General features: G+C 43.1%; 1 protein-coding gene across 1 annotated transcript; it reads left to right on the top strand.

Annotated features, from left to right (window-relative positions):
* The first annotated feature begins 299 nt into the window (after positions 1-299).
* LOC110537285 (protein YIPF6) lies at positions 300-7,886 on the top strand. Its single transcript, XM_021623209.2, has 7 exons — positions 300-556; positions 1,095-1,223; positions 4,245-4,323; positions 4,649-4,691; positions 4,813-4,938; positions 6,512-6,669; positions 6,938-7,886. Exons 1-7 carry the CDS (start codon positions 524-526, stop codon positions 7,057-7,059), a joined length of 690 nt encoding a protein of 229 aa, XP_021478884.2. The 5' UTR covers positions 300-523; the 3' UTR covers positions 7,060-7,886.
* Positions 7,887-11,599: the final 3,713 nt, after the last annotated feature.

The following is an 11,599-nucleotide window of genomic DNA, read 5'->3' as shown; positions in this document are numbered from 1 at the left end:
AGTGTCGTCCGCAAACTTGATGATTGAGTTGTAGGCGTGCATGGCCACGCAGTCGTGGGTGAACAGGGAGTACAGGAGAGGGCTCAGAACGCACCCTTGTGGGGCCCCAGTGTTGAGGATCAGCGGGGTGGAGATGTTGTTATCTACCCTCACCACCTGGGGGGCGGCCCGTCAGGAAGTCCAGTACCCAGTTGCACAGGGCGGGGTCGAGACCCAGGGTCTCGAGCTTGATGACGAGTTTGGAGGGCACTATGGTGTTAAATGCTGAGCTGTCAATCAATCCGAGATACTTTCGGATGATTTGGACATGATATGCAAAACAATGCTAATATCGGTCCCATGACTTGAATGGGATTTGTGCCACAAATGCTAAAAAGTTAGCATGTGGAAACTTTCCAACTGATATTTACGATTTCACAACTGGTAAATACCACCTTCCCACCTGGTTAGAACGCAGCATTAGGCACTTGACATCCTGGTCAAAACATTTGGATGACGTTTCATATCCGTGTGGACAGAGAAAATGGTGGAAGTGGAGGAGACAAGTAAATTTATGGTAAGATGAAAGCACATAACGTAACTATTCGTGTTCATATATACCACATTTACATAGTATACATTAATGTTTTTGTAGGCGTGGTGTTAATATTAAATACAGATGAGGGAATGTCAACATTGGTGTTGAAGTTGGTTAGCACTACACAACCAACACTCCATGGAAAGGAAAACGCTTACAGTAACATTGTTGTATGTTCAGTAAAGTCACCGTCCATGCAAAAGTTCTCAATGGCTTCCAAAACCTGGAGAGAGAATCGATTAGTTCTTTAACTAGCCATGTAAACAATGACTCGTTGCGGAACGAAGCAAGAGGGAGAACAGTAGCTATCTAACGTTACTGTATTATGTCTGTTTAGCCAAGCTAGCTCTCCACCATGCATGTGCCAACAGCAGCACCCAAACCAAATATTGTAATAAGACCGCATTGAATTATCATATAGAAACTAACTTTATAGCTAAGCTGAAATAGAATAATCGGTTGTCATTATTGAGAGCCAAATGTCTAATTTATTTGTACCTGTGTTTCTTATTTCCAGTTTGCAGGTCTGTCAGATGTGTCCATTTCAGGGGACATTGCTGTTGAGGGGGAGATCAATGTCCCTGTTGGAACACCGAGTCAGGACAAAAAATACTCCACACTGGATGAACCTGTTAAAGATACCATAGTAAGATTTCCCTCTTTGTGTACATACTTGAATCTTTAAAGGCCTAGTGCAGTCAAAAATGTGTCCCCCCCCCTGTATTTTATATCAAATTGTACAACAGCTGATGAAGCGAACACTGTAAAAGTGTGACACTGTAAAAGTGTGAAAGATTTATATCAGTTTTATTGCCTGATAGTTGCTAGTTGAAAATACAATCTACACAGGATCTTCTAATCAGCAGGTTTGCATGGATGGGAGTTTCGGCTTTCTATGGTGACATCACCATGCGAAAAATTGGTTAATTAAGTAATAAAACATGAGAACCAGAGGATTATCGTGTAATAAATCCCTGTTAGGGCCTTATTGCTTTTATAAAACGGTTGCCAACATTTAAAAAGATTAACGTCATGTTTTCATTAAAAAAAGGTTATTTAAATAACCTTTTCGGCCGCAGTTCCTTCCAGTTCTCGGCTGCCAATGACTGGAACGAACTGCAAAAATCACTGAAGCTGGAGACTCTTATCTCCCTCACTAGCTTTAAGCACCAGCTGTCAGAGCAGCTCACAGATCACTGCACCTGTACATAGCTCATCTGTAAATAGCCCATCCAACTACCACATCCCCATACTGTTATTATTATACATTTTTTTGCTCCTTTGCACCCCAGTATCTCTACTTGCACACATCTTCTGCACATCTATCACTCCAGTGTTTAATTGCTATATTGTAATTATTTCGCCACTATGGCCTATTTATTGCCTTACCTTCCTTATCCTACCTCATTTGCACACATTGTATATAGACTTTTTCTATTGTATTATTGACTTTTGTTTATTCCATGTGTAACTCTGTGTTGTTATTTGTGTTGCACTGTTATGCTTTATCTTGGCCAGGTCGCAGTTGTACATGAGAACTTGTTCTCAACTAGCCTACCTGGTTAAATAAAGGTGAAATAAAATAAATGAGTAAATTTGATTAGTTTGATTTTATCCTTCCACCAGACGATATATTCGGGGGCAAAGGCCAGTTAGTTGTGAAGTTGCTAACCAAACAGGCTGATCATGAATTATTTTGGGATGTTTTGACGCAGTCGTTCATTCTATTCATTCCATGCTGCTATGCTAAACAAATCATTGGCATGTAGCTAGCTAGCATAGGTTCAATGATGATGAGAGACAAGAACTTCAATAAATAATGTTTTCATAAATATTGTATAAATGGGTAACAAGAACTTCATCAAATAATGATTTGTTAAATAATGTATAAATAAGCAAACATCAGCAGATTGTCAAGTCAATAATATAACATTAAAGTTAATTATGAAGGCTAGCTAGGAAAATTCTGTTACTCCTCCTTTGCTTAGCAGCAAACTACACACAATCGCATCAAGCAACTGAAATAACAGCAAGCTATGTGCATTTTCTTTGGAAAAATCCATTAACTGCAACATGTTGCATAGGTCAGATGGGCACACAGCGAGGCTTACATTAACCTCCGCTGTACCAAACCAAATGCTAGGCAAGAAGCATGCGGAAATAATGTCTTGACTCTTTTTTTTTTCCAGGGGAGATTAAGTTTATGAATGCTTGGTTGGTCTGCGGGACAGTGGATGCCCATTGTTACTTCAATTTGAATTAAGGCATCTTATGGGAATTATCGTGAATAACTGCCTGCTATCAACCAATCAGCATCCAGGATTTGAACAACCTGTTTTATAATTAAGTGATAATGCCTGACAAGCTGGTGTTTAGCAAACCGTGATAATATATCCTCCAAACACCAGCTAAGAGGGCATTATCACTTATAATACGTTGGGTTACCAACGTATTCAAATAATGATTGACATATTTTCTTTTCAAAACTATTCATACTATTTCATCCTTCCACAAGATATTGTCCCGACACAAATCTAGGGTTGCTACCCAAGCAGGCTGGTCATTCGTTCTATCAATTCGGTTGCCAGAGACGCGACCCAGTTGTTCATTGTTTTTGTTCTGTATCTATGGACGTGACCCAGTAATTATTTCTAAATGTTCCATTGTCATACTGGCTGGCAACATTCTTATCCCATGCTTACTAGCTAGCCAACTCCAGCTAGCAAACAGTCACTTCAAAAAGTGCATCAAGAATAACAGAAAAATAGCTGCATTTGCTTATGTTTAAGGTGTTTTCTAGTAACATTTATTTGGATACATCCATAACAATGAGCTAATGAGGTGTGATTTCGCCTGACATAGACATTGTGCTCTCTCATCAGGACACTGTTGTTTAAAGGAGCTAGCCAACAACACAGCTAACACAATCACTTCAAACTGAAGCTGGGAAGACTGCAAACTAGCTGCACTTCGTTTCTTTTTACCTTTTTTTACATTTCTTTGTATATATCCATAAAATTATGACAGCTGATTCATGATTTCTACTCCTGACACGTTCATTACTATGGGACAGCAGGAGATGGAATTTGAATATTGAAACAATGTTGAAATGTCAGAGAGACAGACTGCAAGGTTTATACAAATCTCCGCTGTTGAAAACAAGATGTTAGTCTACAAGACGTGAGATAATGTCTAGATGTTTTTTATAGTGGAGCTCAAGTTTATTAAGTGCCTGGCTGGGCTGATGAGACAGTGGATTGTGCTGTCAGATGAAACAGAGTAAATCAACATTTTAACATGAGATTTAGCTGGTGGTAACTTGTGGAATAGACACCAGCATGTATGCACTTTTAACCAATCAGCATTCAGGATTAGACTGATCTGGTGGAAAATAGACCAATAACAAAGAGAGTTCCAAACCTCTCTGCCAATAACGGCTAGTTTTCAGTTTTCCCCTCCCACTCAGACCATTCTTATTCTTGCTTGAGAAATAGTTTTTTTGTTAAAAAGCAATTTTTCCCTATTTGAAATCTATTACAGTAAAGGTACCTTTTACCCTGAAATTATTTGATAGTGATATAAAAATGTATGCATTTAATGACACCTTTAATTTGGCCCTTCCCTGATACATGGCACTTCTAAAATCTCCCTCATGTCTCATTTACAGTTGCGAGATCTGAAAGCAGTGGGGAAAAAGTTTGTTCATGTGATGTATCCCAAGAAGAGTTCAGCGCTACTGAGAGACTGTGAGTACTGTGTACTTTGAAAGATGAATTCATCTTTTAAACTATTCCAACACAATGAACAAGTGGTGTTATATGATATGACAAAGCTGTATCTAACTTGGTAATATATTTAACCAATGTGTACAAGGATAACAGTATAATGATATGAAAAACATTATATTAAATTACATTTGTAGTAGTACCTAGGAAAATGTGGCAAACAAAATGTGCCAGGTGTTTTAATATTATTTTAGCTCTCTCCAATACTACCTAGGAGAATGTGACAATGCTAAATGTGTTTGATGTTTTAGTAGGAATATTGTGTTTACTTCGTCTTCTTTTCCAGGGGACTTGTGGGGACCATTATTGCTCTGCGTGACACTGGCTCTGTGAGTATTAACGTTTCAATGTAGTAGCAGAATATACTAACTGCTAACACTCTTTGAGAATGAAGGATGACTAGAGAAGGATGAGCTATGGATTGATAATCTTTCCTTCCTGCTTTTTTAGGATGCTGCAGGGTGGTTCAGTTGACAGTAAGGAGGACAGAGGGCCCCAGTTTGCAGAGGTGTTTGTGATCATCTGGTTTGGATCTGTCATCATCACACTGAACTCGAAGCTGTTGGGAGGCACCATGTACGTGTCTGTCATTTCCAACTGCCCAACTTTATATCTGGCTTCCAATCATTATAGTGAAATTATTCCAGTATTAAAAATATTGACATGAGAGCATTTAAACATGCATACAGTGGGGCAAAAAAGTATTTAGTCAGCCACCAATTGTGCAAGTTCTCCCACTTAAAAAGATGAGAGAGGCCTGTAATTTTCATCATAGGTACACTTCAACTATGACAGACAAAATGAGAAAAAAAATCCAGAAAATCAAACAGTCACACTCCCAACTCCACTATGGCCAAGACCAAAGAGCTGTCAAAGGACACCAGAAACAAAATTGTAGACCTGCACCAGGCTGGGAAGGCTAAATATGCAATAGGTAAGCAGCTTGGTTTGAAGAAATCAACTGTGGGAGCAATTATTAGCAAATGGAAGACATACAAGACCACTGATAATCTCCCTCGATCTGGGGCTCCACGCAAGATCTCACCCCATGGGGTCAAAATTATCACAAGAAGGGTGAGCAAAAATCCCAGAACCACACGGGGGGACCTAGTGAATGACCTGCAGAGAGCTGGGACCAAAGTAACAAAGCCAACAAAGCCATCAGTAACACACTACGCCGCCAGGGACTCAAATCCTGCAGTGCCAGACGTGTCCCCCTGCTAAAGCCAGTACATGTCCAGGCCCGACTGAAGTTTGCTAGAGAGCATTTGGGTGATCCAGAAGAAGATTGGGAGAATGTCATATGGTCAGATGAAACCAAAATATAACTTTTTGGTAAAAACTCAACTCGTCGTGTTTGGAGGACAAAGAATGCTGAGTTGCATCCAAAGAACACCATACCTACTGTGAAGCATGGGGGTGGAAACATCATGCTTTGGGGCTGTTTTTCTGCAAAGGGACCAGGACGACTGATCCGTGTCAAGGAAAGAATGAATGGGGCCATGTATCGTGAGATTTTGAGTGAAAACCTCCTTCCATCAGCAAGGGCATTGAAGATGAAATGTGGCTGGGTCTTTCAGCATGACAATGATCCCAAACACACCGCCCGGGCAATGAAGGAGTGGCTTCGTAAGAAGCATTTCAAGGTCCTGGAGTGGCCTAGCCAGTCTCCAGATCTCAACCCCATAGAAAATCTTTGGAGGGAGTTGAAAGTCTGTGTTGCCCAGCAACAGCCCCAAAACATCACTGCTCTAGAGGAGATCTGCATGGAGGAATGGGCCAAAATACCAGCAACAGTGTGTGAAAACCTTGTGAAGACTTACAGAAAGCGTTTGACCTCTGTCATTGCCAACAAAGGGTATATAACAAAGTATTGAGATAAACTTGTTATTGACCAAATACTTGTTTTCCACCATAATTTGCAAATAAATTCATTAAAAATCCTACAATGTGATTTTCTGGATTTTTTTTCTCATTTTGTTTGTCATAGTTGAAGTGTGTACCTATGATGAAAATTACAGAACTTGCACAATTGGTGGCTGACTAAATACTTTTTTGCCCCACTGTATACTGTAATATGATTAGTTCCTTAATTTAATTTATTAATTTAAACCTTGTTTATAAATGCCTGTTTTCCCTCCCTCTCTAGATCTTTTTTCCAGAGCCTGTGTGTGCTAGGCTACTGCATCATGCCTCTGACCGTGGCAATGGTCGTCTGTAGGCTAGTGCTGCTGGGTGGGTCTTGGGGGTTCAGCTTTATCGTCCGACTAATTGTGGTCACAGCATCATTCAGTTGGTCCACGTTTGGTAAGGAAGGTCCTTTTCATAAGGAGACAATTATATTTGTTTAAATTTAGTTGGCTATATTTATTGGTGCAAACACACCTCTACAAACACATTGACTGTTTGCAGTCATACTGACTTCCAGTAGGTGGAGCTGTTGCATAAAGATTCACCTTCTAATGTTCCTCATAACATTAGTACTACATTTGAATATATTATTACTGTCTAATCTTATCATAAAACAAGTCACTGATAACTCATGAGTGTATGTATGTATATGATTTCCCCCCAGCCTCTACAGCTTTCTTAGCAGATTGCCAGCCTCCCAATCGCAAAGCTTTGGTGGTGTATCCTGTCTTCCTTTTTTACTTCGTCATTGGATGGATGATCCTCACATTCTCACCGTCTGCGTAACAGTGGACTTATCTCTAAACTGAACTTATCCCAATCCTTTTGGAATAGAAGGATACAAATCAACACCTTGCCATTTGTGAAAGTTGAGTGGAGTGTTGGGAGTACTTTTGATGGAAAACATTGTATGTTTCTTTGGAGCAACAAGGAAAATGGTGAGATTTTAACCATAGTGCACAATGCTTTGCCTCTTTCTCTAAGCATAGCTAAGAAATACAGTGGAGTACAATGGACAAGTGTCAGTGAGTCCCTATAAGGATGTCAGAAAAGCCTATCTGCTTGATTTAACAAGCTCTCTGTGTCTCACACATGAAGAGATTACTTATCTCAATTGTTTCCTGCCTTGTAAATTATCTTACAATACCAACTAAGGTTCCTACACTAAGCACATTCCCCACTGTAATGTTAAAAATTCATCATAACATGTAGACTAGCAGGAATAAAGGGGACCATGTGATCTATATTGTATGTGTCATGGTCTATTGCCATTTACTTATGAATATGTGATGCAAGTATGTATACAGTACACTGCCTCACTACATCCTACATCCTACACTCAAACATTGCTTGGAAACAGGTTTCTGTTTTATTTAGGAATAAGTAAAACATCTTCAAGTAGTATTATCTTATTCAGAAGGTAGGATTTGATTATCCACGGATAGTGGCAGTGGTGCTCGATTTTGATATGAGCAACCTAAAAAGTATGTAGGTGGCTGTAGTTTACATTTTCACATTTTTACTTTCACAAGGTTATGTGAAAATATATACATTTCCAGTTCTCTCAATATTTGAATGTCATTCTATTAAAACGGAAATGCTGTGAAAAATAATGGCAGCCTCCATAACCTGAATCATTTCTATAATTGTGTAATACGGTAATACGTAATACGGTAATACGGTACAAAAATCAGGGATTCCTGTCTTAAAGACATTGATGGAATCAGAAGCTAAATGGGGAATGATGGGTAAATAAGAGTCCTTTGTATACAAATTTCTTCTGTCACTAGCGATATAGCTCCAATATTATGAGTCAGGCGCCTGAGTCAGGCGCAGGACACAGAACTGAGTAAAATAACGTACTTTACTCAGAAAAATATTCTGCCAATAAATCCACGCAGGGATAACAAACCCTAACACAAAATACTAAAATAAAACCAGGAACAATCACTCACAAAACATAATGAGAAACAGGGGGTTAAATAGGGAAATAATAATAACGTAATGGGAACCAGGTGTGTACAATCAAGACATGACAAATAGAAAAAGAAACGTGGATCGGTGGCAGCTAGAAAGCCGGTGACGCCGAACGCCGCCCGAACAAGGAGAAGCACCAACTTTGGCGGAAGTCTTGACAGTACCCCCCCCCCCCCCCCCCCCCCCCCCCCCCCCCCCCCCCCCCCCCCCCCCCCCCCCACTGACGCGCAGCTCCAGCAGCGTGCTGACACCGGCCTCGGTGGCGAGGCGCAGGGCAATCTGGGTGGAGACGGTGAAATTCCTGCAGTAAAGAAGGGACCAGGATGTCCTCCACCGGCACCCAGCATCTCCGTACCGTACCCCTCTCCACAAGGTACAGAAGGCCTTGACGCCTTGAGTCCATGATGGCTCGCACATTATATGCCGGGGCCCCCTCGATGTCCAGAGGGGGCGGAGGAACCTCCCGCACCTTAGACTGCTGGAGTGGACCAGCCACCACCGGCCTGAGGAGACACACATAGAATGAGGGGTTAATACGATAATCGGGGGGTAGCTGCAACCTATAACATATCTCGTTCAGTCTCCTCAGGACTTTAAATGGCCCCACAAACCGCGGACCCAGCTTCTGGCAGGGCAGGCGAAGGGGCAGGTTTTGTGTCGAGAGCCTGGGCCTCGCGGTCGGCGCTCGCCTTCTGTCGCCCGTTGAAGGCGTACATGGTCAGCGTCACAGGTTTCCTCCGTGCGCCGAAACCGTTCATCCACCGCAGGTGCCTCAATCTGGCTCTGATGCCACGGTGCCAGAACCAGCTGATAACCTAGTACACACTGATACGTAGACAGGTTAGTGGAGGAGTGGCGGAGGGACTTTTGGGCCATCTCTGCCCAGGGGATGAAAGCCGACCACTCCCCCGGCCGGTTCTGGCAATAAGACCACAGAAACCTACCCACATCCTGGTTAACTCTCTCCACCTGACCATTACTTTTGAGGTGAAACCCTGAGGTCAGGCTGACCGAGACCCCAGAGGTTCCGTGAACGCCCTCCAGACCCTTGATGTGAACTGGGGACCCCGATCAGACACTATATCCTCAGGCACCCTGTAGTGCCGGAAGACGTGTGTAAACCGGGCCTCCGCAGTCTGTATGGCCGTAGGGAGACCGGGCAAAGGAATGAGATGGCAGGACTTAGAAAACCGAACCACAACAACCAGAATCGTGGTGTTTCCTTGTGACGGTGGGAGATCCGTCATGAAATCCACCGATAGGTGTGACCACGGCTGTTGTGGAACGGGTAGGGGTTGTAATTTCCCTCTGGGCAGGTGTCTTGGTGCCTTGCACTGGGCTCACACCTAGCAGGAGGAATCATACACCCTCACGTCCTTAGCTAAAGTGGGCCACCAGTACTTCCCACTAAGACAGCGCACTGTCCGACCGATGCCAGGATGACCAGAGTAGGGTGACGTATGAGCCCAACAGATCAATCGATCACGAACATCAGACGGAACGTACTTGCGTCCAACAGGACCCTGGGTGGGAGTGGGCTCCGCACGTGACGCCCGCTCGATGTTCCGCGTCAACCTCCCATACCACCGGTGCCTGGCGGACGTATGGGAGTGGGATCCGTGGACCGCTCCTTTGCGTCATAGATCCGAGACAGTGCCTTAGCGTTCTGGGAACCTGGTCTGTAGGATAGAGTGAACACAAAACAGGTGAAAAACATGGCCCACCTTGCCTGGTGAGGATTCATTCTCCTCCCCGCCCGCATGTACTCCAGATTGCGGTGGTCAGTCTAAATAAGAAAAGAGTGTTTAGGCCCCTCAAGCCAATGCCTCCACGCTTTCAGAGCCCCTACAACAGCCATTCTTCGAAAAGAACACACAGGGGCAAAGTTTTGGTGGCGTACACGAGCGCTGTGACAGCACAGCTCCTATCCCAGCCTCGGATGCGTCCACCTCTACTAGGAACACTAAGGAGGGATCAGGATGAGCCAACACAGGAGCCGAGGTAAACAGAGCCTTCAGGTGACCAAAAGCCCTGTCCGCCCCAGCTGACCATTGCAGTCGCACTGGTCCCCCTTCAGCAAAGAGGTAATGGGAGTCGCTACCTGACCAAAGCCCAAGATAAACCTCCGGTAGTAGTTGGCAAACCCTAAGAACCGCTGCACCTCCTTAACCATGGTTGGAGTTGGTCAATTACGCAAGGCTGAAATGCGATCATTCTCCATCTCCACCCCTGACTCGGACAGGTGGTACTCTAGGAAGAAGATGGACTGTTGGAAGAACAGACATTTCTCAGCCTTAACTTACAGGTCATGCTCCAACAGTCGACCAAGCACCTTGTGCACCAGAGACACATGCTCGGCGCGTGTAGCGGAGTATATTACAATGTCTTCTATACACACCACTACACCCCGCCCGTGCAGGTCCCTGAAAATCTCATCTAAAAGGACTGGAAGACGGATGGAGCATTCATCAACCCGACGGCATGACGAGGTACTCATAGTGCCCAGAGGAGGTACTAAATGCCGTCTTCCACTTATCCCCCTCCCGGATACGCGCCAGGTTGTAAGCACTCCTGAGATCCAATTTGGTGAAGAAGCTAGCCCTATGCAGTGACTCTGTCATACTGGCTATGAGAGGCAGTGGGTAACTATACTTCACCGTGATCTGATTTAAACCTCTATAAGGGCGTAAACCTCCATCCTTCACAAAAAATAAACTCGAGGAGGCAGGTGAAGTGGAAGGCCGAATGTATCCCTGTCCCAGAGATTTGGTGACATATGTTTCCATAGACGCCGTCTCCTGGGAAGTGCTGTGTCTACCAGGAGATTTATCGCACAATCCCCCTGTCGATGGGGTGTTAGTTTTTATTTATTTATTTATTTTACCTTTATTTAACCAGGTAGGCAAGTTGAGAACAAGTTCTCATTTACAATTGCGACCTGGCCAAGATAAAGCAAAGCAGTTCGACAGATACAACGACACAGAGTTACACATGGAGTAAAACAAACATACAGTCAATAATACAGTATAAACAAGTCTATATACAATGTGAGCAAATGAGGTGAGAAGGGAGGTAAAGGCAAAAAAGGCCATGGTGGCAAGGTAAATACAATATAGCAAAATATATAAGTAAAACACTGGAATGGTAGTTTTGCAATGGAAGAATGTGCAAAGTAGAAATAAAAATAATGGGGTGCAAAGGAGCAAAATAAATAAATAAATAAAATACAGTTGGGAAAGAGGTAGTTGTTTGGGCTAAATTATAGGTGGGCTATGTACAGGTGCAGTAATCTGTGAGCTGCTCTGACAGTTGGTGCTTAAAGCTAGTGAGGGAGATAAGTGTTTCCAGT

This window comes from Oncorhynchus mykiss, chromosome 12, assembly GCF_013265735.2.
Source record: "Oncorhynchus mykiss isolate Arlee chromosome 12, USDA_OmykA_1.1, whole genome shotgun sequence".
NCBI lineage: Eukaryota > Metazoa > Chordata > Actinopteri > Salmoniformes > Salmonidae > Oncorhynchus > Oncorhynchus mykiss.
Note: the sequence above shows the minus strand (reverse complement) of the source record. Positions and strands in the feature narration are given on the sequence as shown.